The 24,959-nt window shown below is 43.1% G+C and overlaps 3 protein-coding genes across 4 annotated transcripts in view; 1 reads left to right on the top strand and 2 right to left on the bottom strand.

Moving 5' to 3' along the window:
- The window catches only part of RUFY3 (RUN and FYVE domain containing 3), a 63,426-nt gene extending 58,474 nt beyond the window's left edge, over nt 1–4,952 (bottom strand). Inside the window, exon 1 of one of the 2 annotated variants that reach the window (XM_089526318.1) lies at nt 4,535–4,952. In XM_089526318.1, coding sequence (XP_089382444.1) covers nt 4,535–4,853 — 319 coding nt within the window. In that variant the 5' untranslated portion in view covers nt 4,854–4,952. The remainder of the gene's footprint in view (nt 1–4,534) is intronic. The other variant, XM_089526324.1, reaches the window with a different exon arrangement.
- A 3,002-nt stretch (nt 4,953–7,954) lies between these two features.
- UTP3 (UTP3 small subunit processome component) lies at nt 7,955–10,083 on the bottom strand. Its single transcript, XM_089526317.1, has one exon. The coding sequence runs from the start codon at nt 9,795–9,797 to the stop codon at nt 8,370–8,372; it is 1,428 nt and encodes a 475-aa protein (XP_089382443.1). The 5' UTR covers nt 9,798–10,083; the 3' UTR covers nt 7,955–8,369.
- A 5,035-nt stretch (nt 10,084–15,118) lies between these two features.
- Nucleotides 15,119–21,607, top strand: JCHAIN (joining chain of multimeric IgA and IgM). Its single transcript, XM_089526316.1, has 4 exons — nt 15,119–15,267; nt 18,021–18,156; nt 20,429–20,509; nt 21,146–21,607. The coding sequence occupies exons 1-4, from the start codon at nt 15,204–15,206 to the stop codon at nt 21,342–21,344; spliced, it is 480 nt and encodes a 159-aa protein (XP_089382442.1). The 5' UTR covers nt 15,119–15,203; the 3' UTR covers nt 21,345–21,607.
- The last annotated feature ends 3,352 nt before the right edge of the window (nt 21,608–24,959 follow it).

The following is a 24,959-nucleotide window of genomic DNA, read 5'->3' as shown; positions in this document are numbered from 1 at the left end:
CCTACAAATACCAGAATCTCATAGCATTGAGCCATAGCAGCTAAAGTAGTATCAAACTGCATTATTTCTGAAGTGCAGATGCAGCCTAAGATGCAGGCAATATTAATATGTTTAATAAAAGCTGTGATCTCTCCTAATGTTGCTAAAGAAAGTTTAGCTATCTCTCCATACCATATAGCCACCAAGTGTTCATTGTAGAGCAACTTTTGCCATAGCAGATCACAAACTGATTCTCATAAATACCCACACTAAAACATTATTGGGTATGATTAGTTATATGATTCCTCAACTACCATTTTCTGCTTATCGTATTCTTGCTCTTTATTCATGCTCCCTGTTCCTGTGCTTTCATTTTTTTTGTTTAGTTTTAAGAAAAATAATTAGTTTTGGAAGGTCTAGTGGTTCCCAAATTTTGGTCCTCCCGACATTTTGAACTTCAATGCCCAGGATTTTTGGCTTTTGGCCACAGTGACTGGGGCTTCTAGGAAGTGAATTCCAAAACACCTGGAGGACCAAAGTTTTAGAAGCACTGATAGACTTTTCTTTTTGTACTACACTATCCTGATTGGCTCCTCTTTTACATGTAATCCTAGAGAATGTTAAGACCTAAATCCAATTAATAGACTCAAATAAAGTAGACCCACTAAACCAATGGGAATTTGTTAAGCCATAAATTTCATCGAGTCTTTTCTAGTTGGAACTGAAAACTCGAATTGAAAAATCAAGGGTGGAAACTATGGAGCCCTTCAGATGATGTTGGACTGCAACACCCAGCATTCTTTACCACTGGCTCTATTGCCTAAAGCATCTGTGAATTGCAATCCAACAACATCTTAAGGACAACATGATTCTTATTCCTGCTGGAAATGTATTTTATGTGGCACAGAACTCACCTTTGACTATTCAGTTTAGATATATACTAAGGCCAATTTTGTGACATGGACAAAAAACATCAATTTAAAAAGATGGTAAATGATCATGAAAGGAACAGGGGGGGGGGAAACACAATGGCAGCCCATATACTATATTATCCAAAGTCTTCACACTGTCTAACAAATTGGAACCACTGCTGTAGCATGATATAAATTTTATATTACAAATCTACAGCTCACAAAAAAGCAAGGTTTTATAAGAATTATCAAATTCAAGCACTACTTCTGCCTCCTCTTCCTCTGGCTTCAGAAAGAGCAATTACCATAACTCTCTGCCTCAGTTTTAATTCTGCTTAACACAGATAATTATCTAACTTTCAAAGGCTTGGCAAAGATTAGCATAACACTTCATTAAGTGTTCAAGAATTTGTAAGCTAGGAAGTGTATATGCCACTGGACAGGTTAAACTGGTACATCAGCACTGTGATTAACCTCTGCTATGTACAGATACCATTCATAATTAATTCCAGTTCTCTTCCATGCTCAGTTCAAAGCACTTACCTTCAATACCTTCAAAACCCTACATGGCTTAAGAAGCTCTTTTCTGGGATGCCCACCGCCATCACAAATAAGTGAGATAGCAACCAAAGTGACAGTGCCACCCCTCTTGTGGCATACCCTCCACAAGAGACTTTCCCTGCACCTATTATTATTATTATTATTATTATTATTATTATTATTAATAATATATTTATTCATATCCTGCTTTCCCCCAAAAATCTGGACTCAAAGCAGCTTACAGTCTAAAAGCACAGTGCAATTAAAAACTTACAAAAGTGACAATTAAAATGGAATTAAACTACAGTGGGTCCCCCACATTCGCTGGGGTTATGGGCGAAGGACCCCCGTGAATGTTGAAAAACCACAAATTAAAAAAAGCAATACTTTTTTAACCTGAGAAACCACCTCTCTAGGAAACTCTAGGTCCTCCAGTGCAACTCTATGGTCAGCATGGCCATAGAATTATGCTGGAGGACCTACAAATGCTTAGAGAAGTGTTTTCCCTAGTAATCTCTAGATCCTCCAGCACAACTCTATGGTCAATTTCCAGCAGAATTTCTCTGGAAGACCTAAGGATTCCTAGAGAGAACATATTAATCAAATCCACAAATAATCAAAACCATGAAAACTAATAAAAGATACATTTTTAGAAAGGAAAACACATTAATACAGGCATTAATAAAGCCTGTATTAAAATAAAAACAGTATCTTTTGTTTTTGCCTTCTTAGCTCCATTTCCCTTTTCATCTTCTGTCTAGCTGGAAGGTTTTTAGCAGCATCAGCATTGGGAAGATGGTGAGGGCAAGAAACACAGACTTTTCGTGCTGGGCTGCAACAGTATGTCTGCAGCAAACAAATCAGTAAAGCCTGAGCTGGTAAAGAATGAGAGTCTAGTCTATCTGATCCTATTCTAGCTGTGTAGACCTGCCTACAACAGGTAAGCTAAACAGCACCTGCCTCAGGAATTTCTTCAGCATGCGCAAACAGCAACAGTAAAATAAAGAGGAAAGGGGAAAGCAGATAGGCTTGTCTCAGCACTACTCACAAGCATATTAAAGACACATGGATCTATATGTTTGGCCACTACATTGGAAATCATAAGAAAAGCGGAGGCTGGTAAAAGGGGGCCACTATCCAAGGCTGGCTGGGGATTCTGGGAACTGAACTCCAAAACATCTGGAGGACCAAAATTTGGGAGCCACTGGTTTTGAGAATCATCAACCCACTCACATTTGAGAAGACGTTACACTGTGTGACAACACTAAACACCAGAGTAAATGTTCTGTCGGGGCAACTGCTTTTGTGCGTGGGAATTTCTATAAAACACTATGTGCTATATAAAGATAATAACAATAACAATCTAGTTAAAAACCCATAGTATTCCAGAGTCAAGACTAGGAGAAGCTCAACACCATGAGATTACTATGTCCATGGATTCTAATTGATCGCCTGTCTTATCCCATGCTTCATATCATCAAAATCAAAGCAGTCAAAACAGTCACTCGTTTGTTGTTCTTCCTCTAAAGACACAAAGGATGAAACCCTTAATTAAACTGTGTTTTATTTGCCATTCTTGTGTGACTTCAAGTCATTTCAGACTTATGGCCAACACTAAGGCGCATCTATGTTGATGATGATGACGACGATGACAATAACAATATTCAGGCAGTGGGTTGAAGCATTTATTTTTAATCCCGTTAAACGCAGTGACATGCTGAAGAGGAGCCAAGACTTTCTGTTCCTATCACAGATGAGAATGATGGGTTTTTTGTGTTCTCTTCTTTGAAAAGGAAGAAAACAATTGTACTCTAAAAGGCGAGGAGCTAATTTTAGGGGGAAAGAAGAGATCCAAAAGGAGAGCTGAAAGCCTAGGTACGCTTTTTGGGCAGCAAGTCCCACGGAGTCATTTCCCAGTGAAATGACAAAAACTGTAGAGCTGTAGGATTTCCTTGCTAGAGACACTACACATTTCTTTTCGGTTTGCCTTGATTGCAATAACCTCAGTTGCCGTTTTTAGTTTGATAGGCAATGAGTAGACTTTATAAATAAGATTACAGATGATGGAGAGGGAATGAAGAAACGGAACAAGTGGGAGTCATTACTGAACAGCTGGAGGAAGGGCGAGCAAAGTAAGATGCCCAGAAGAAAGAAAGAAAGAAAGAAAGAAAGAAAGAAGCCCTAAAAGTAACAGGAAGATCTTTTCTTCCCTGAAATATGGTCTCAATGGTCTAATAAAACAGGGGGAAATAGGTGGAAACACACAACTGTGTGCAAATGTTTGTCTGACATACTCTCTCTATATATATACCGTATATGTATATACATGCGCATGTGTGTGTCTGGATGGGCATGTCCTGTATGCATATATTACACATGTGTGTGTATTTAACAGCAGTATTCATATATATGTGTGTGTGTGTACATATAAATATACATGTGTATATTTGGATATACATGTATATATAGATGTTCATGTGTACAGTAACATCCAATAACCTACAAAACAGGGATAGCTTTACTGGGCCAAGGAAAACACACACACAATATATATATATATATATATATATATATATATATATGCATTTTGGATGGCCCAAGAAAACCCCTTGACAGGTTTGTCTTAGGGTCGAAAGTACTTGAAGACACACAACAACAAAGAATAAAGGTTTTGATGATTTTAGATGTGACTTTACTTTGCTATATGGAAAAACACTGCTATTCCTGGATATGTTTTATATGTATATATGTCTGTGTGTATATAGGATGTATATATGTGAATTTATGTGTGCATAAATCTATGTGTGTGTGTGTGTGTGTGTGTGTATATATATATATATCTGTGTGTATATAAGTGTCTGTGTGTATGCATGTCTGTATTAGTGTGTGTGTGTGTATATATATCTATATCTATGGGGGAGCTGGATGCATGTGTATATCTGTGTATATGAGTGTGTGTGTATGTGTGGGTGGATGTATGACTGTGTGTATGGTGTGTGTGTGTGTATTGGTGTGTATATATGGCTCTCTCTGTCTCTGTCTCTCTCTCTCTGTCTCTCTCTCGGGGCGTGGTGGGGCTCCGGGGGACCTGGTCGGCTACTCACGGCTCCTGCCTGGGCGTCGGAGGTGCTGTGTTCCGGGGCCGGGGCTGCCCTGGGGCCCGGCGGAGGCGGAGGCGGCGTAGCTGAGGAGGACGGGCAGAGGGAGCCCGGCGGCGGTGGCGGCGGAGCAGGGGCCCGAAGGGGCGGCCCTCCAGGCGCTCTGGGGCTGGAAGCCCGGCGCCGCCGCCCCTGGCCCGGGGTAGAGCAGGAAGAAGGGCGGCGAGGAGGACGACGGAGGGGCCTCGCCCTCGCTCTCCTCCTCCTCCTCGGACGGCTCCTCTTCCCCGCCGTCTCGCTCGGGGCTGCTCAGCCTCCGCTCCATCCTCTCCGAACAACACTCTCCTCTCCCTCGGGATTCAGCAAGCAAGCAAGGGCAACTTTTCTGCTCCTTTCTCAGCGCCAGGAGGAGGCTCGCAAGAACAGGCCCAGGCCCCGCCAGCAGCCCCGAGGTGGAGTAGCACTGGCCTCGCCCGCTCCGCCGCCCCTCGCCCCGGCGGCCACGCCCCGGACAGACAGACAGACAGCCCGGCCCGGCTTGCCAGGAGGAGAAGGAGGCCCTGCTCTTCCGGGCCGGACCCAGGGCGCCAGGCCCGTCCCTCGCTCCCCCGAAAGAAGAGAGTTCTTGGGGAATGAGCGCAGCTGGGCCCCTGATTCAATATGCCCCTTTTCTTCCCAAGCAGAGAATGGCCTCCGAGGGCGCTTCTCTTCCCTGCTTTAATGGCTTGGCTGCCTGTCTCCGAAAGAGGAGGCATTTGGCCCCTGAGGAGCGGGGGGTCGCTTTGGGGGAGCTGCCCCTGGCCCTTTCCGAAGGAGACATGGACAGCTTCATAGGCAAGGGCTGCCTGCAGGACAGACATCAGCTCAGCTCCTCTGCTCTCGGAGGGGGAACCTTGAAGGGGCTCCTGAGGCAAGTTGTTGCTGCCCCAAATCAAAAGGGTACAATGCAGAGCAACAAAGGAGAGGGAAGCATGTTCCTGGCACCCAGTGAGGAGGGCAAGAGCTGCACATGTTTAACTTGCCTAGAACCAAGGGATGTAATTTGTAGTTTTCTTTGTTCAAAGTACTATAGGAGACTTAATAAACTTGGGCTCCAGAGTTTGGGAGGGTCTTTTCCCTCTGGAGACAGCTGCAGCTGAATAAACTCTCTTTCCTTCCCAAAGGGGCTTCTGGGCCCCCCTGGTTCTGAAAGGGATCTGCAAGGAAGGGAGGGCCACCAAGTTCTTGCTTTGGGGGCTGTTCTTCCACTCCCCAAATGTGGCTTCTGGGCCCTTCCCCAAATTAGGCCAGTGGCCACGGAGGGTTCAGTTGCTGCCCCTTCTTAAATTGGGGCGGTTCTTAATTTTGCTCCTTTCCAAATGAGAGGGGCTGGCCTTCAGTTCTCATAAACCCCCCCCCCCTTTAAATGAGGGGAGCTGAGGGAGGCTTTTCTTCTCCCCAAATGAGGGACCCTGGCTGCTTCCAAATGAGGGAGGTTGCCCACTGAGGGCTCCAGTTCTTGCCCCTTCTTAAATGAGGGGATGGGCACTTAGGGCTTCAGTTCTCCATCCATAAATGAGAGCTGAAATGGGGAAGGCTGGCCACTGTGGGGCTCATTTCTTGCCCTCCCCCAGATAAGAGGACTAGCCGCTGTGGTGATGGATCCAGGTCCATCATCAAATGATTTTTCTGACCACTGCTGGAGGGGGGGGGGGTCATCCATGCATCATCTCCAGGAAACTAGCACCCCAACTTGCCACAAAGCCATTACATTCTATCAGTCTAATCAAACTTGCCACCACCCACTCTCCTATTATCTCTGGATAAACTTCCATGTTACTATTACATTCAGCTCACTGTATCCACCGATTTATTTATTTTATTTTCCAAATACTTTAAAGCACATCTGTAGATTAATAGAAGCTACATAAGCTTTGTTGAGCAAGCCTAATGACAAGTTGTGTAAAACCCCTGCATGAGTAGTGCCTTCACCTGTTGAAAGTCCCTTTTATACAACAGGAATGAGATTAAATAGTTATATCTTCCATTAATAAACCCCATGGGATTTCTCACAAGAATCAGTGCCTTTCTGGTTAAGGAGAAGTGCAATGGTGAAAGATTGTGAAGTTGTATTCCCAAAACAATGACTGGCAATTACACTTCATTAGGTTTCACATAAAGATAGGATTTCTGTTCCATAACATTACATCAGGACAATTTGAGACACTCCAGATGTAGGACTGCAACTCCTATCTTACCTCACTGTTGGCAGTACTGGAAACAATTCCTGGTTATCACAGTCCAACAGTATATGGACAAGCTTACCCAATCCTGCCCTAACTTATTATTCCGTGAGCACAGAAAGGTACACATCAGACCTTCTCATGGCTTGAACAAAGATGAGTTTGCCCTGAGTCAGATAAATGTCCACAAGTGTGTTTAACAAACAGTTTTCCCATGCTTCCCCCAACCTGGTTCCCTCTAGTCTTGATGCTTTGCCTTCAAATCTCCCATCCAGTGCAGGCAGTGATTGGGAATACTGTGATTTGTTCAAACATCTGGAAGGCACTAGATTGAGGAATGTTGCTTTATGTGTTGATTGATTTTCAGTTACAGACCCATCATATAGGGGAATTATGATGTGATGTTTGCCTGTTGCATACTGTGTTCTAAACATTGCATGGACTAATCTCCAAGGAGCCAAACCCCATGAATTTTGTGTGGTAAGCTACCTCCTTTCCACCCCTACAAAGGGGTGGAAATTGCAATGGAGACCTCATTAAATATTAGAAGGGTATTAATAACAGAAACCTGTCCAACAAGGGGACAAACTATCTTGAGAGACAATAAGCTGTGAAGGCTAGACAACATAACATCCTACACTGAGCAGTAGCTTTACACAACTACAGTAACTTCCAATTCTGAGATAGGATTTTATAATTCTTTTAAAAATAATGTGTCACTTTGTACATAACAATTATTCCAAACTGAATAGTGGTGTACCAACTGATGAGAGGATACTTTAAACATCTGTTCACGGGTCTATCACATATGGGCATGATGTTAAGAACTAGAGCTATAATACTGCACAGCAAAGCTGAGAATAAGGAAAGTTTTAAGGAATTTCCAAATAGTCAGCATTGCCTTGTCCATGAGAAATCTTCATGCTCTACAACAAATGAGGTAATACAGGACAAGGGCACTGACATTCTTTGTTTACTGTTTCTCCAGCATAGATCTTAAAATAATTTTGCAAGCAGAACTGTGAGAACCAGAACTTTATCTGGAACATCCTAGGGCCCACCCACTGAGGACAATCTAGGGCCCATAAAACAGATAAGCTGGTAGACATAATAAAAGAAAAGGATGATGGAAAATTAAAGTACTCTGGGGGGGGGAGGAGAAAGAGAAAGGATGCTCTCCAGACTATGGTAGCTTTCAATTAATGGAAAGCTCTTCTCACCCAAATCACTGCTTCAGGTTTCCTCTTACTTCCCCCATTACTGCGGCTCTCACCTCAAACGCAGCTTGCTGGAAACATAAAATAGTATGGGAGACTGGAGAATACTAGAGGAAGCACCTTCTGCTCAGTGATCCCCAAACTCTCCAAGTGGTTTGGACTTCAACTCCCAGAAGCCTCAGCTACCTTGGCCAGTTGTCTGGGATCCTGGGAAGTGAAGTCCAAAATATCTGGAAGGATCACATTACTAGACACAACCCTTTAAATAAGCAAATAATTCCAGATTGTTGTTCTTAATATGAACACATAGTACTTCAGGTGTGTTTGCTTGCTTTTAAAAAAAGATATTTATTCAGCTTACATCCATGGTTTTCAACCTGTAAAAAAGTTGTGCCAAGTGAATCACTTAAGCTTAATGCTTTTCTTAACCCCTGCGCGGATGCCAGAAAGTTCGCCTCCGTATCTTTGTTCTTCTCTCCGTACTTCGCGAACCTGGCCCTTCCTACGAACCTTGGCTCGCCTGAACTTCTCACGATGCTTAACTCTTGGGTTGCGATCGATCTTCTTCCTTTTGGGGGTGAGGCCTTTGTTCTTGACAATCTGGTATGTCACACTCCTCTTTTCTCCCTGTAGTTCCTCTTCCATAATCAGTTTCCCCTCATCTTCTGCCTCTTCGTGTCCCCTCTTTCTCTTCTGCTTTATTTTTTCTTCCATCTCCTTATAATAATTCAGAGCAGCCTCCTCATCTAACTCCGAATCATCCGTCGGCTCTTCATCAGCTTTGCCGTCAGAAACCTTGCAAATGGTTTTTGGTTTATCGACAGACTTTCTCCTCTTGGGCTTCTTCCTACCTTCCACCCCATTTTGGGACTCATTAAGCAGCAGGCGGATTTCCATAGACAGCTTTTGGTCCACCGTTCCCAAATCGTTGATCAGGTTCCTATACGCCACGAGCCTTTCGATGACCGGGTGGCCGTGGATTGGGATCCTTTTGGCTTTCAGCACTAAGTAAAAACTGATGTTGCAGCAGTAGTTCAGATAGAGGTGGTATTTGGTCTGCAAGTACTGGCTGCCTCTGCCTTCAGGGATGACTCCATCTCTTGCCAGCTTCGCCAGGGGCTCAAGTTCATCTCTGAGCTCCCTCATCTTGGCCTCAAAGTCCCGAATCAGCTCCAGCAGCTCCGGAGACTCCTTCCTCAGCAACTTCAGGCGCTCTTTTCGAGAAAGAGACTCCAAATCTTTGGCAATCTTCTGCCCTGACTCCTTTTCACTTGGTGCCTCCGCCGCCCCGGCGTAAGCCTCTACCAAATCCAGGCCGTAGTCCTCCTCACCCAGGCTCTCTGCCAGCCTCCTGCGAATGGCCTGGGCCTCCTCCTCTTCCTCCAGCTCCTCCGCCTCGGCTTCCTCCTTGCTCTTCTTGGGAGCTTTGGGGCGGTGGGCAGCCGCTTTGCCGTAGTCACTGCCGTAGTAGAGCTGCTTCCGCTGGCCCCAGGCGAGGTCGTCGGGGAGGCCGGACCCCCTCCGCTGCTCCTCCAGGTCGCTCTCCATGTCGTCCCCATCCCCTTCTTCCTCCTCGTCTCCTTCGCTCTCATTCTCCTCTGAGAGCTCCAGCCCCAGCACCTCCTCCTCCTCCCCTTCCTCCTCCTCCTCCTCTTCCTCGCTGCCCAGAGCCGCCAGAACCGCCTCCTCCAGGCGCCGCTCGTGGAAGTCATCTGCCTCCTCCGTGACACACAAAGCGGCCCCCGGCTCCGGCTCCTCCATCTTCTCCTCCTCCTCCCGAGGCTCCGAGGCCTTCGAGCCCCGGGCGGATCTCCGACGCGCCTTCCCCATCAACGCAGAGAATGAGAACCAGGGGTAGGAGAAGCTCACCCCTTTTAATCAGCACACGCTACCTCTCAAGAATACTACTTCCGGGTTGGCGGTCAGGTGGCACTAATGTGTACTTCCGCTTCCGGTTACCATAGAGGAAGGTTTTCCCCTGTCGGAGAACGCCCAATAATGGGGGATTTAAGGCCGTGAGGGTAGTCTGGGATTTCGACCGATTATTATTATTGTTGTCGTTGCTGTTGTTGTTAATATTGGTTTCGTTTTCCACACTCGAGGCGCTTCACTTCCGGGGTGGTCCACCCAGTTTTCAAGGATACGTCCGGTCTGTGCCACGTACTTCCGGTTTCTTGGGGGCACTCTAGTTCGGCCGCGATCATAGAGAAGCGGCTGAAAGCCGTAGTCGGGCGACGAGATGGCGCCACCTAGCGGGCAGGGGGAGGAAGCTGGCTGAGTGACACACTGCGCATGCGTAAACCTCATGGGTTTGCTCATCGTTGGACGCAGCCGCTAGCCATGGATTACATGTAGAAAGGAGAGGTTCTTTTTTGGACTACACCTCCCACAATTCCCCAACAATTTCCTTCATGTCGTTTCCTATCCTTGGCAACATTTCTCTAGAGGAGGCTTGCCATTGAGTTCCCCTGAGGCTGAGAGAGTGTGACTTGGCCAAGGTCACCCAATAGGTTTCTATGGCTGAGCTGGGACTCCAACCCTGGTCTCCAGAGTCATACTCCAACGCTCAAACCACTGTGTAGTGTGGTGTTTTAATTGTTTTTAATCTTTAAATGCTTCGAATTATGCTCTTTTTAACTTACGTTTTAATATTAGTATCCTTATTTTTTAAATTAAACTTTTATAATTAATGCTTTAGTTTGGCCCAGCTTTTCGGTGTTGGACCAGGGCTCTGGAGGCCAGGGTTCGATTCCCAGCTCTGCCATGGAAACCTATTGGGTGGCCTTGGGCAAGAAGTCACACTCTCTCAGCCTCAGCAGAAGGCAATGGAAAGCTTCCTCTGAACGACTCTTGCAAAGAAGACCCAAAGATAGGGTCCCCAGAAGTTGGAAACTTCTTAAAGGCAGAAAACGATAACAATAAGCCATCCCCCATTTTGGAAGAAAGGAAGAATATAAAGCAAATAAATAAGTAAATAAATAAATAATGCACTACACTGCTTCTGTTTTTTAAAAGTGTCTATACTCCCACCATAAATGCAAGGGAAGGAAGTATAGAAACATATATTTGCTCATCCATTGTCCATCCCTACACCAGGTTTCTGGAGATTCCAGTGGTTGTTTATCATGTTTTTGGCACACTTTACTCTGTGTGTATTAGAAGGAAAGAGAGAGGCTTACGAAGCCTGTAACACCTTACACTATACAGTTGGCCCTTTACATTTGCAGCTTTGACTTTTGTGGTGAAAGTTGGCCATAGAGTCATGCTGGAGGATCTAGAGATTCCTAGAGAACATAATCAAATCTGCAAAAGCCAAAGCCACCAATGTGAAAGGCCAACAATACGATGGTCCCTCCACATTCACTGCGGTTAGGGGTGAATGTGAAAAAAACAAATTAAAAAACACACTTCACAGGAGACCTGTGCCCCTAACCCCAGCAAATGTGGAGGGCCCTCTTTATTTCCTCTTCTACTATATTCCATCACAGGCACTATTTTCTGAAGGAGCACTTTTCTTAATGCTTTTCTTTATGTCAATTAAATACAGTATGATGCAGAGGATAGAGAGATAAATTGCAACTACTCTCATTTGGATGATGCGATGCAAAGGATGAAGGAAACTGATAGAAGTGAGCTGCTGCCCCATCCCAAACCCTATGACCGATCTATGCAAAAGAAGTGCCCAGGTGGTGGTTTATTTTTAAAAATACCGCAGAACAGGTGCAACCCTTGCAATCGAGTAAAGGCTGGCTCATCTAGAATAACGTTCCTACTGAGTAAAGGAAAGGAAGTGGAACTGTCAGGGTGGCCAAGCAAGGAAATGTGTTTAAATAATCTGTCCACAATAGAGTTGACACAGGAAAGAGGCACATCACTGACTCTGCTGAGCTAACATACCAATGGGGCTTGAGAGAATCAGAATCATATTTGTTGAGCTATGACCGCATAATTATCTATCTAGAATCATAGTTGGACGAGACCCCCCCAAGGGCCATCCAGCCCAACCCCATTCTGCCATGCAGGAACGCACCATCAAAGCATCCCTGAGAGATGGCCATCCAGCCTCTGCTTAAAAACCTCCAAAGAAAGTGACTCCTCCACTCTCCAAGGCAGTGTCTTCCACTATTAAACAGCTCTTGCTGTCAAGAAGTTCTTCCTAATGTTGAGTATCCATGGATGTTGGTATCCACAGGGGGTCTTTGGTATCCAATAATCCAGCGGATACCAAGGGCCCACTGTACTCAGCAGTGAAGAAAGGGGAGGAGAGGTGGAATCTTCCCCTTCTCATTATTGTAAGAAAGAAGTGATTCACATTGAAATGCTGCAATTTATTCCACTCCAACCCCTCTCTCCCACCAAGATATCCACCCAAGCCCATTCAGTCAACAGCAAGTGCCAACTGAGCACCCAGCTCTGTTCTTCAAGTGAGAAGATAAGAGCGTTTCGTAACACCTTGCCTGATGGAGATTGCAAAATCTTTTATATTTTAGTCCCTTTTCAATTGGCCTAATAAAGGCATTGCACTCATCAGTAGCATCCCTAAGGTTGGTGTCACTTGGTGCAGTAACTCATTATGTCACCTTCCCATTGACCTCCTCCCATTTCACACCATGCAGAATTTTTAGTCATGCTTTTTTGCACTCATGTTACTCGTTAATTGTAATTCCCATATACCACTGAATGTAATGCTAACAGTTGTGACATAAATAACTAGCAAAATTAAAAGTATACCTTCAAATTACAATATCATGTGCACAACCTAAATGTGTTCACATATACATAGTGATATTTGGCTAAAATGTTATGTTTTTAAAGAAAATTTTAAAAGAATATTAAAAAAAATAATTTTGAAATTTTGAAACATTAATTTTTAAAAATTGGACCTCTCCTTTCTCCTCCCACCGAGCTTCACCCCACTCCCATCATCTCTTAAAGCATTTAAAGGGAAGCAAACAAATGCCACAGCCCATTTGTGCCAAAAGGTAGGTGTTTGAGAAGCAGAGGTATCACACCTCTCCCTTTAGGGTTCACATCCCCTGCACTCTCCAGTGATGCCACTGGCACCCTTATGGATCTTCAAATGAACTGGAAAAGTTCAAATGAACCCCAATTAGCTTCAAGGTATAAGAAATTATAGCCAAAAAGTTCATATAATTTGCTCAGCAGAGCAGGGAAAAATTACTTTTCGGACTGCACCTTTCAAAATCCTCCAGACAGTTCAGCCAGTAGCCATTATGACAAAGATTCTGAGAGCCGTAGTCTAAAAAAAAATAGCTTTCCCAAGCTCTGATCAGAAGTTATTCTCAGGCTCTGCAAGGCAGGTTGTTATTGTGCCACATGATAGCTTTTCTTTAGGACCTTATCAGACTAGACAAATCCTCCCAAGAAACAGGATTTAAAAAGTAGAAAAAAACCTGCAAATGCGGGATGTTTTTCAGATGACGTTTCTTCCAAACAGCAATAACGTGAAAATAAAGTGAACGGAAAGTCAACAAAAACGACACCTTTTTACTACTGGAAAGCACATATTCACAGTGGAAGAATGAAAGGATAAGAAATCCCACATGCTGTGATGGTCAAAATCATTATTTATTTATTTATTTATTTATTTATTTATTTATAAAAATCCCAATGTGTTTCAGCATTGTCACTAATTGGCTTTCGGGGGCAGTCCTCAGCAATTTCTGGAGTTGCAGCCTGCATTTTCTGTACAAGTGATTATTAGAAGAACGATGATTAGCCTTCCTTTCTTCTAATAATTAAATGTCCGCTTCTATAAGCAGTGCATACTACACTCTATAGCAAACAGTAAAAGAGATTCCACTTCAACATTAGGAAGATCTTCCAGGCAGTAAGAGCTGTTCAACCGTGGAAGACACTCCCTTTGGAGGTCTTGAAACAGAGGCTGGATGGCCATCTGTTGGGGGTGCTTTGATTGTGTATTCCTGCATGGCAGACAATTGTACTGGATGGTTCTTGGGGTATCTTCCATCTATATGATTCTAACTCCTGAAATTTCTGAGGATTGGCCCTAGAGAAGGCCAACTAATGATAAGGCAAAAACATAAAGAGATCTCTGAGCCATAAGCTCTTCCCAGTTGTTGGCAGCAATATGAATTTGTTAATGTGGGGACACTCAGAAGCACCATGAGGAGTGTGTGGACCGCAATGGGTGACACCACAGAGAGGGGATGTGCACCTGGTGGGGCTGGTGATCAATGGCTGCTGATAGTGGAGGTGATACCTTCCATTCAGAGTCTCACATGGCTGCCCACCCAGCAGCCATGCCAGATTCTGAATGGACCATCAAGAGGCCAGAGCATCACCCCCCGTAGCAGTTATCTGGCTGGGTGGCAGCTGGGCGGGGGGGGGGGGCAGGCAAGTAAGGCAGCAGGATGGACAGGGGGCAGTCCACCACCACCATAGCCCTTTCTGGACACCCGCACTGAGTGGCACCAATGACAGTGACACTACTGGGGACACTCAAGTCCTAAGCATCACATAGCATATATACACACTGCCCAGTTACAGCAGTTTGATGCCACATTTACTGCCATAGCTCCAGCCTATGGAATCCTGGGATTTGTGTTTGCTAGAATAATTTTCTAATTCATGCCCTTGAAGTGCAGTTTTCTGGCAGAGAATTCAAAGCATCTCATACAACCACACACACCAGAATTCCATAGAACTAACCCATGGCAGTTAAAGTGAACTCAAAATGCTACCGTTGTGTAGTCTGGATTTGGATATAAAAAACTCTACGTGACGATGGCCTACATCAAATGTTCCCATAAGTAAAAATAATACAAACAGGTTAAAACAGCTTTAAAAATTAACAATAATTTAAGTTAAAAAATTAAGTTAAAAAAAACCCTAAAAAACTTACTAAAGATACTCTTCCAAGCCAATGTGTTTTATTTTTAAAACTTCCCCTTATTTACCTGTACATTGTAGATTAAGCCTTTTTTCTGTTTTTGTAATTTAAAAAATAATAATAATAGAAACTGATTTTTAAAGGGGGGGATATTGTAATCCTGCCCCCCCCCAGCAGAATTTTCTAAGAACATTTTTTTCCTCCCTGATGAGTAAACCAGCATTAGGTTGTGGTTTCATTGCTTCCGGCTGCACTACACCACCCTTAGCAGCCTGAGTTGCTTGTCATCGATAGGGGTATTTTAGGAAAATCAGTGGACTGTGGCTCCAGGCATCACTTTGGTAGAGGGACACACTTTAAGGATGAAGTGCTATTGGATGTTGTGTGGTGCTCTGGCAGTCTTTTGGGGAGCGGTTCTTGGAGCAGGTATGTGATACTTCTCAGGTAAAGCAAAAATATATATAGTATTTTCAAATAAATAGTCTGTTGTTGCATAAGGAAGAAAAAAGAAAAGGAGAAAAAGAATCTAGCAGCACTTTTAAGACTAACTGATTTACTGTATATTTTATCATGAGCATTTGTGGGTATCAGTCCATTTGCTCAGGTATGCTGATAAACTGATATCAAACAGAAAAGTATTTAAGGATGGTGACACACTTGTGGGAGTGGGATAAAATGTAATATAGGTTAAATCTCCCTTATCTGGAATTTCAAAATCCTAACTTGTTCGCATGGGTGGCTGAGATACTGACGCCTTTGCTTCCTGGTGGTTCAATGTACACAAACTTTATTTAATGCACAAAGTTATTAAAACCTTTAGGCTATGCATATAAGATGTATGGGAAAAATAAATGAATTTTTTATTGTTTAGACTTTGGTCTCATTTCCAAGATATCTTGTTGTATTTATACAAATATTCCAAAATGTGAAAGACTTCAAAATCCAAAACACTTCTGATCCCAATCATTTTGGGTAAGGAAGATTCAACCTGTAGGATACAGAAAGATACAAATCAAAGAGCTGTGTGAAGTGACATAGATTTTCTTTAAAGTGGTCTTTTAGTACTGTCCTGGTGAGTGAAAGCAATAATTCTGCAGACCAAAAGTCAGTTCCATTGAGGTCAAAGCCTTGAGGTCAAAGCCTTATCTTTTGTTAAATGTACAGCTGTGAGGAATTGTGTATTAATCGATATAGAGTGCCATGAAATCAAAAATAATATGTTACCTATGAAGGTGGATGTGTACCACAATATGACAGGCCAGTTTAAAAACTGCTCCATCAATTCAGGGAAATCCAAACCAGACATTTTCAAAGAAGGAATATTGGGAGAAGATGCTTGTTCTGTCCTACTACAATACTCTGTTATGATATAAAGGGGGGAAATTGTGCACCTCTATAGCTGTGTTTTGAAATAGAAATCACTAATGTTCTCACAAATGATGAAGTATTTGATTTGTTATTTATTAGTTAATCTTTTGTAGTTTTCTCCAGATGTGTTGGACCCCAACCTCCACCATCCCAAGCCAAAATGGGAGTGGTGGGAGTTGCAATCCAACACATCTGGAGGACAGGGGAATCTTATCTAGCGTGGGAGCTGTCTTGGTGCTTTCCCAATCCAAATGGATTCCTTCTTTTAGTTTGAATTGCCAAGTGTTTCAGACTCAGAGTTAACCAGCTTGCCTGCCATGCTTCAAGCAATTCTGCTCTAATTCGATTCTTATTATTAAGACTTTCCTTATTGACTTTCCATGATGTGAATTAGCTTGCTGTGTTTAGTTTCATGAATGTAGTCAGATAATGTGAGCATATTCAGAAGCCCTATAGGAAAGAACCAAACCCAACAATAAATGAATCCCATACAGCCCCCAAAGTGATCATGATAAAATGAAGTCTTGTACAAAGGACTAAGAGGGAGAAGGTCAGAGGAGTCTTGCCACCTTTATTCTGATAGGCATTCTGCATCTTTAACAGCTGGGTAGCAGGCAAAATTTCAGTAGATGATATCTTCCTTTCTCATTGCATCTCTCAAAAAGGATAACCTCATCGATATCACTTATTTTTAAAAGCTAAACCTGTTGAATTTCTGCATCTTAGAATAATTAAAAACACAGGAGATCCATCAGTGAGAAGAGCTGAATGGGCAAAATAGCCGGATGGGCTAGAATGAAGTTTCTGGAAGGGACAAAAGGAGAAATAACACCTTGCTTATCCTGCTTTGCTCTGCTCAGCTAGAAAGTGGGGTTCTGCTGTGGAAATAAAGAAAGATAAAGCACATGCTTTGCATGCAGAAGACTCCAGGTTTAATCCTTGGTATCTCAAGTTTAAAATTCAGAGCTGGAATGGTCCTCTGCCTGAGAAACTGGAAAGCTGCAACTGGCTGAATAGAAAATATTCAGCTATGTGGACAAATGGTCTAACTTAGCACAAGACTTCAAATATTACTTATTATTATAGCCCAATTATCTGTTTGAAGTATAATCATCTGAACCTGAGAATGCCACCTGGAAGACCTTGAGTTTCAGTTTTCTTTCTAGTAACCTAAATTTGGCTTCTAGTATCTTTCAGTTGCGAATCTCAATATTACTGGTGTACACCGATAGCATGACAATTGGCTCTATTTCACACTACACATTTTTAGCACTCTGATATCCCTTTAACTGTCATGGCTGCATCCTAAAGAATCTTCGGATCTGTAGATTTCATGAGGCACTAAGGCACTATCAGAGAATTCTAAATCATAGAATTATACAATTTTGAAATTGGAAGGAACTGCTAGAGTCCAATGCACTGCTATGCAGGAATACACAATTAAAGTACTCCTGAAAGATGCCCATTCAAAGAAAATCCACCATCCCCGAGACAGTCTGTTCCCTTGCCAAAGAGTCCTGACAGTGAAAAAGTTTTTCATGATGTAAATCTCTTTTCTTGTCATTTGAATCCAATCAAATGTTTCATGCAACTACAAATCTCAAAATTTTATAGGATGCAGCCATGGCAACTAAAGTGGTATCAAAGGGCTGTAACTGTATCATATGAAAGTGGCCCATATCATATGATGATGATTGTGTGAGGCATGAAATAACTATATGTATTCCCAATCTCTGACAAAATGACACCAAAGGATTTTCTTTTCTATTTTGTCTCCCAATCAATATGTTTTCCCACCCTTTTGTTTTTAGCTTTTTATGGGCTGGAACAAGATGAAGAGAAGGTCCTGGTTGATAACAAGTGTCAGTGTGTAAAGGTGACATCGAAATTTGTCCCTTCTAAAGACAATCCTCAAGATGATGTCTTGGAGAGAAACATCCGTATCATGTAAGTGGGACCTTGTATTCCCCCTATCCTCATGTAACCAACATAGATACAAGCACAACTGGGAACAACAGAGATATCACATGCTCCCTCTTTATTTGGAGAAGATGAGTTATTCCCTCCCCTTCCATGCATGCTTTCTATGGCGAACTTATAATGGGGTTCATGATTCCATCTTTTGACACCCGCTCATGTGCCTGATGGAATCCAAAATCACTCCTAATTCAACCTGAAATGACATCATTTCCAGTTCTGGGATTCAACCTCCAAATGGCTGGATTTATAAGCCTTAAAAAAAAAATTCAGGGAATTGTGAAGAGGAGGTGGAAATTCAAACTGAAATTTTAGTAGTTTGGGAGGTTGAGTGAAAATTAGTTTAGATTCCCCCCACCCCTCATTTTGAGAAGGTCTGTGGCCTTTCAAGGTTTATTGGAAAGCTTTGGGGGCCACAAAAAGGCAGCTCATGGGCCACATTCAGCCAAGTGGCCATACTTTCTGTTAATCTGCACTAGACTACAGAACACAATTCTCTATCACTCAGGATCTCTTTCGACTATGGTCCAGGGTCTGCCTTCTGCTGATCAAGTGGATCTCCACCTGACCCGGGGGGGCGGATTCTGCCCTATCCATGAAGCCACAGTTCTCCCCACAGTATTTTCAAGGGATGGAGTCCCTGATGTCAGAATAAAGAAGAGAAGAAAGCCTCTGGCCAGCTCCATTTGTTGTTGTGTACCTTCTAGTTGTGTCCATCTTATGGTGACCTGATCATGGGTTTTCTTGGCAAGATTTGTTCAGGGGAGTATTCCCTTTTCCTCTGTGGCACATTTCTAAATCTGGATCCAATTTCAGTGATAGCCAAATTAATCTTTCTCAACATGAAGAGTAAAGAGTTTGAATCACTTAAATTAAAACAGATTTTTCAATGAAAACCAATTTATAATGCCCCTAACCGATTTTACTGACAATTTAGCCAGAAACCTTTTGAACAAGTAAACTGCTACAGTGCTGTTAATAAAACTGATTGTCTTTCAGGTGCCCAGATAGTTTGTTTTGTGGTTTCCCCCTTCTAATTATTCTTCTGACTAGTCTAAGATTCAGCCACAGGGGCAGCTGGTGATTATCAGTTACCAGGTTGTTGCAGGTAGTGAGAGAACTCACCTCCAGATCAATTGTAAGGATTCCCTATTTGGAACAGCCAACTCATAATGGCACAATGGCAAAACATAACTTGGATAATGGAAGAGGAGGCATGCTTGTCAAATTTGCAGGGGACCCCAAATTAGGAGGGGCAGGTAATAGCCCAGAGGACAGGATCAGAATTTAAAATGACAGTAACAGATTAGAGAGTTGGGCCAAAACTAATTTGAATGAATGAATGAATGAATGAATGAATGAATGAATGAATGTATTCAGGGAGAAATGTAAGATACTACACTTAGGCAGAATATATATATATATATGAAAGGCCCAGATATAGGATGGGTGACACTTGGCTGACAGCAGTGCATGAAGGGATCTGAGAATCCTAGTAGACTACAAGCTGAACATGAGTTGTTATTATTATTATTATTATTATTATTATTATTTATGAAGTGCTGTAAATTTACACAGCGCTATACATGCAATCTTTTTGGTTAGACGGTTCCCTGCCCTTGGGCTTACAATCTAAAAAGACATGACACAGAAGGAGAAGGGAGTGGTGGAGGGAAAGGGTAAGAAGTCCAGCAGTTCCTCTCTACCTCCAAGGCCTGGACCAAGGCAGGTGGACTGGAGGGAGGGCTTGGCTTCATAATGGATGGTCAAGCCAAGCACTGTGATGAAGCAGGTTAAAAAGTCAATATGACTGCAATACATCCACACTGCAGAAATAATCCAGATTGGTGCTACTTTAAATGCCATGGCTCCATTTTATGGAATCTTGGAATTTGTAGTTTGTTGTGGTATGAGAACTCTCTGACAGAAAAGGATAAATATCTCACCAAACTACATTTTTCAGAATTTGATAGCATTGAGCCATGACAGTTAAAGTGGTATCAAACTGGATTATTCCTACAGTGTGGATGCAGCCTATTATAAACATTAGTTCTTTGCCATCTAGTGATTACCTTAGTGGTATTTTGATTCTGGCTAGCATTTTATCCATGACCACATTATTGCCATATGCACTGTTTAGAGAGATAACCTCTCATTCCAGAGCAGTGGAGTTTCTAGTACATTTCTTCTGAATGAACTGGTTTGTTGTGTCATTCTTCTTCTTTTTCTTTGCCTTCTCCAGAGTGCCCCTCACAGCCAGGGAGAACATCTCTGACCCCACCTCTCCAGTGAGAACCAAATTCATCTACAAGCTCTCCAAACTGTAAGGGCTTCTTTTGTTTGTACTTGGGTCCAAAAGGCTAAACTGATAACGGTTGCAAACTGATCAAATGCATGTTTGTGGCTGCAGAAAAGATGTCTTGTTAGATGTTGTAACAGATGTAGTACCATGAGAACTCCTTAACATCTGGCAATGTTTCACTTACAGTTGTACTGTTGCCTTCAGGCAATCTATCATGCCAGTCCTCCATGTGATGGTGCTATTTCCCACAAAGCATTTACATCAGTGGTTCTCAAGCTATGGTCCTCCACGACTTCAGCTCCCAAAAGCCTCAGCCTTGGCCTGTGGTCAGAGATCCAGGGAATTGAACTGCAGGACAAAGACTGAGAACCATTGATCTGCACAGCAGTTATTACATCTAATCAGGATATAAACCAGGAATGGGAAAAGTGGAATGGTAGGACCGGTCCTGCAAGGTATAGGCAATAAGTAAGTAGAACTTTGTAAATGCTGATACTTCTATATCAATAACAGAGAAGGAAGATGGATGGGCAAATGAACAAACCATGAAACAACCAACCAACCAACCAATATCAGAATGTAGTATTCAAAAGTGCTGTAAAGATCTTTTAGTTAGATCTGTTGACTAATGCCTTTACTCTGCTGTCTCTGTTTCAGCTGTGACAAATGCGATTCAGATACCAATCCAAAGACTCAGCAGAACATTGGGCAGAGCAGTCTGTGCAGTGACCCAGAGGAACCCTGTTACACCTATGACAGGAATAAGTGCTACACAGCACCATGTCTCTTCAACAATGGTGGGGAGACCAAGACCATTGAGTCAGCCTTGACTCCTGACTCCTGCTATGCGGATTAGAGCTCAGCCATTATGGAGGGCCATATGGGGCAGTGTCATATCAGACAAACTTGGGTTGCTGTTACACCACTTCTGGGTAAATCCAAGTAATCCTGGGAATTATAGTTTGGTGATGGGTACTGAAAAATCAGTGTTATAAACCTTGAATACCCCTCATAGGACTATAAGTCTCTTGGGTAAGAGAATTAACCATCTGAGACTTCTTCATGCTAACCTCTGTGCTTAAAACAAACAAATAAAACTCTTTCGATGCATCTGCAGAATGCTTTCCTTTTATTCATTCCTCTCCTCAACTGCTGTAGTTTCTTCCTCTTTATAAAACTTATTTTCTCCTTCTCATCTGTATTATTTACAGTACCTGCTGAGTATATGTACTCAATAAATATGTATCTTTCATTATCCCCTCAGTCACTTCATTGGGACTGAACATTACAAATCAGAGAGTCTGTGTTGGTTCTCCAACTGGTATGAAACTGGCCACATCTTAGAAGTACTTAGTTTCATTTTGGAGTGATGACAGTGTATTAAAAAAATACAATTAAGAAACAAGAGCATAGCATCTATGATGTGGTCCTGCAGTTCTCTGAGACAATTAGAAATAGTGATATGTGGCCCTTTGCACTCTATGCCCACCCTTACTTAATGCAGAAAGACCCTAAAATATTTTTGTGAACCTCAATTCCAGAGTTTTCATGCCAGAGGATAAAAAACGATCACTACAATCTCCCTGTCCTTTGTTTTATTTATTTTCATTATTTATCTCTGTTGTTTCCCACCCCATTCCTACTTCTTTTGCTTGGCAGCAGGAAATTAGTCAATTATAGTCAATTTGCTTCGGAGGAAAAAGGATGGCAGACTCATTGTATCTTTGTAATATAGTAATTGGTTTATGCAGAAGCGTGTTTGTTGACATCAGATTATTTATTTATTTAATTACAAGTATTTGTAATGGATCTAAACATTTCAAAGCACTTTACAGCAACAGAAAATATATAATGTGCACAACAGTAAAACGCATAACACATCAAATGACATATAATATTTGTACAGTTGGCCCTCCTTATCCATGGATTGCTTTTCCACGGATTTCATAGAATCATCTAATCATGTCCATGGCTTGAAAATGTTTTTAAAACCTATAAAATTCCAAATAGAAAACCCTGATTTTACCATTTTATATAAGGGACATCATTTTACTATGCTCTTGTATTTAATAGGAGTTGAGCATCCATGGATTTTGGTATCCACAGGGGGTCCTAGAATCAAAACTGTATAGTTCATGAAAAGATATTAGGGTGAACTATACAAGAAAGGCTTCTCTAGATTTCTAATGGGCAACTAAAACTAAGGACATCACCACATGAACTCTGTTGTCACCGCAGTCGCATTGGTTAATGAACATGGAAACATACCAGTTTCAAAGCAGCCATTATCATGTCTCTGCGATAGCACAACTGGGGCTGCTTCTGCCATCGAGTTCTCTACTACAATGCCCCTTAACCCCACCTCCCTGCCCTATGCCCTATCTGGCGTGCCTTTCAGGGTTTTAAAATTATATTTTATTTTTATATTTAACACTGTTCTGGAGTTATGCTAACACAATATAAGTAAAAAGAAAAGAAAATAAATAGGAAAAAAAATAAAGGAAAGCAGCCTGCTTGGAAATAGTGAGGGAAAGGAGACACTGACACCATGGAGATTATCGCACTGCGTTCTGAGAACGTTCCTATCATCACGTGATGAGAACGTTCCTGGAACAGATATTACTGCATTAGTAAACTAGAACGTGATCAGAACGTGATCAGAACTGCATTTTACCGCACAGCGATTCCTGAAACCGTTCCGAGAACATATTCCACCAAGGCCGCCTCCGTCTCCTGATTGGCTGAAAGAATGACAGGCAGGGAGGCAGTGAAGCAGGCAGGCGAGCGACTGCAGTGAGGGAAGGGGGGTGTGTGAGAGAGAGAGGGGGGAAAGGAGGAGGGAGGGAAGGGAGGGAAGAAGGAGGGATCGGGAGGAAGGCAGGGAGAAAGAGAAATGAGGAGAGATGAGCCTTGCAAGTTACATCCCAAACCTCCTTTGCAAGGCTGGGAAGAAGGAGGAGCTCCATGCAGGTCTCTTCAAGCAGAAGGAAAGCAAGTTGCCAGGGAGGGGACTGGGCCAAGGGCAGAGCCCCGGCAGCCATAGCAGCTCTTTAAACCGGTTAGAAAAGAAGAGTCCTCTGCTGTCATCCCAATTCCCCATTTTGGCTGCTTGTCAGCCTTTTGCCTCCTGTGTGTGTGCGCATGCAATGTGTGCCTTCATAGAATCATAGAATCATAGAGTTGGAAGAGACCACAAGGGCCATCCAGTCCAACCCCATTCTGCCATGCAGGAAATCACAATCAAAGCATCCCCAACAGATGGCCATCCAGCCTCTGCTTAAAGACCTCCAAGGAAGGAGACTCCACTACACTCTGAGGAAAGAGTGTGTTCCACTGTCAAACAGCCCTTACTCTCAGGAAGTTCCTCCTAATATTGAAGTGGGATCTCTTTTCCTGGAGCTTGCATCCATTGCTCCGGGTCCTAGTCTCTGGAGCAGCAGAAAACAAGCTTGCTCCCTCATCAATGTGACATCCCTTCAAATATTTAAACAGGGCTATCATATCACCTCTTAATCTTCTCTTCTCCAGGCTAAACATCCCCAGCTCCTTAAGTCGTTCCTTGTAGGGCATGGTTTCCAGACCTTTCACCATTTTAGTCGCCCTCCTTTGGACACGCTCCTTTTTGAATTGTGGTGCCCAGAACTGGACACAATATTCCAGGTGGGGCCTGTGAGCTTCCCTCCCCGCTTTAATTCTTGTCTGGCTCTTTGCTATGGAATTCTGGGAGTTGTTTGCTTGCTTTTGTGTGTTGCTCCAAACAGAGGAGCTTTTGTGGGTTCCTTCCTGGAGGGAAGGAGGAGAAGGTCCTGGGCATCCCTGCCATCCTTGCCTCCTGCAGGCTGCCAGCACAGGAGCATAACACTAGAGGCCCCCGCAGAAGCAGCCAGACCCTCTCCCTCTTGCTCTCTGCTCTGGCCCCCCTGTTTCCCTCTCTCTTTCTCTCTCTTTCCCTTCTTTCCTCTTCTCTCACTTGTCCCAACTTTCCTCCCTTCCCGCCCTCCTTCTTTCCCCCCTCACACACACACACCTTCCCTCACTGCAGTCGCTCGCCTGCCTGCCTCCCTCCCTGCCTGTCATTCTTTCAGCCAATCAGGAGACGGAGGAATGAGAGAACGGATTTGAGAACAGATAAGAATATCGCACACACCTCTGTTGGAACGTTCTCATCAGGTTTCAGCTCTCTGGGAACACATTCATATCTGTACCCTCCTGGAACACATTTGGAACACATTTAAGCGTTCTGAGAACCCGATTGGAACACATACGTGCGGTATACTCAAATGCGTTCCGTTCTCATCACGTGATGAGAACGGTCTCAGAATGCAGTGCGATAATCTCCCATGTGAATGACACCATGATTTTCAGATGCATTTCTCCCAGACAGAAATAACGCGAAAATAGTGAATGTAAAGTGGACAAAAACGACACCTTTTTACTTTTGGGAAGTTTCCAAAAGTAAAAAAGTGTCGTT

This window comes from Sceloporus occidentalis, unplaced genomic scaffold (genome assembly GCF_023333645.1).
Source record: "Sceloporus occidentalis isolate IW3139 unplaced genomic scaffold, rSceOcc1.0.p SCAF_5, whole genome shotgun sequence".
In the NCBI taxonomy this organism is placed as follows: Eukaryota; Metazoa; Chordata; class Lepidosauria; order Squamata; family Phrynosomatidae; genus Sceloporus; species Sceloporus occidentalis.
The sequence above is the reverse complement of the archived record's forward strand: the minus strand, read 5'-3'. Positions and strand labels throughout refer to the sequence as shown.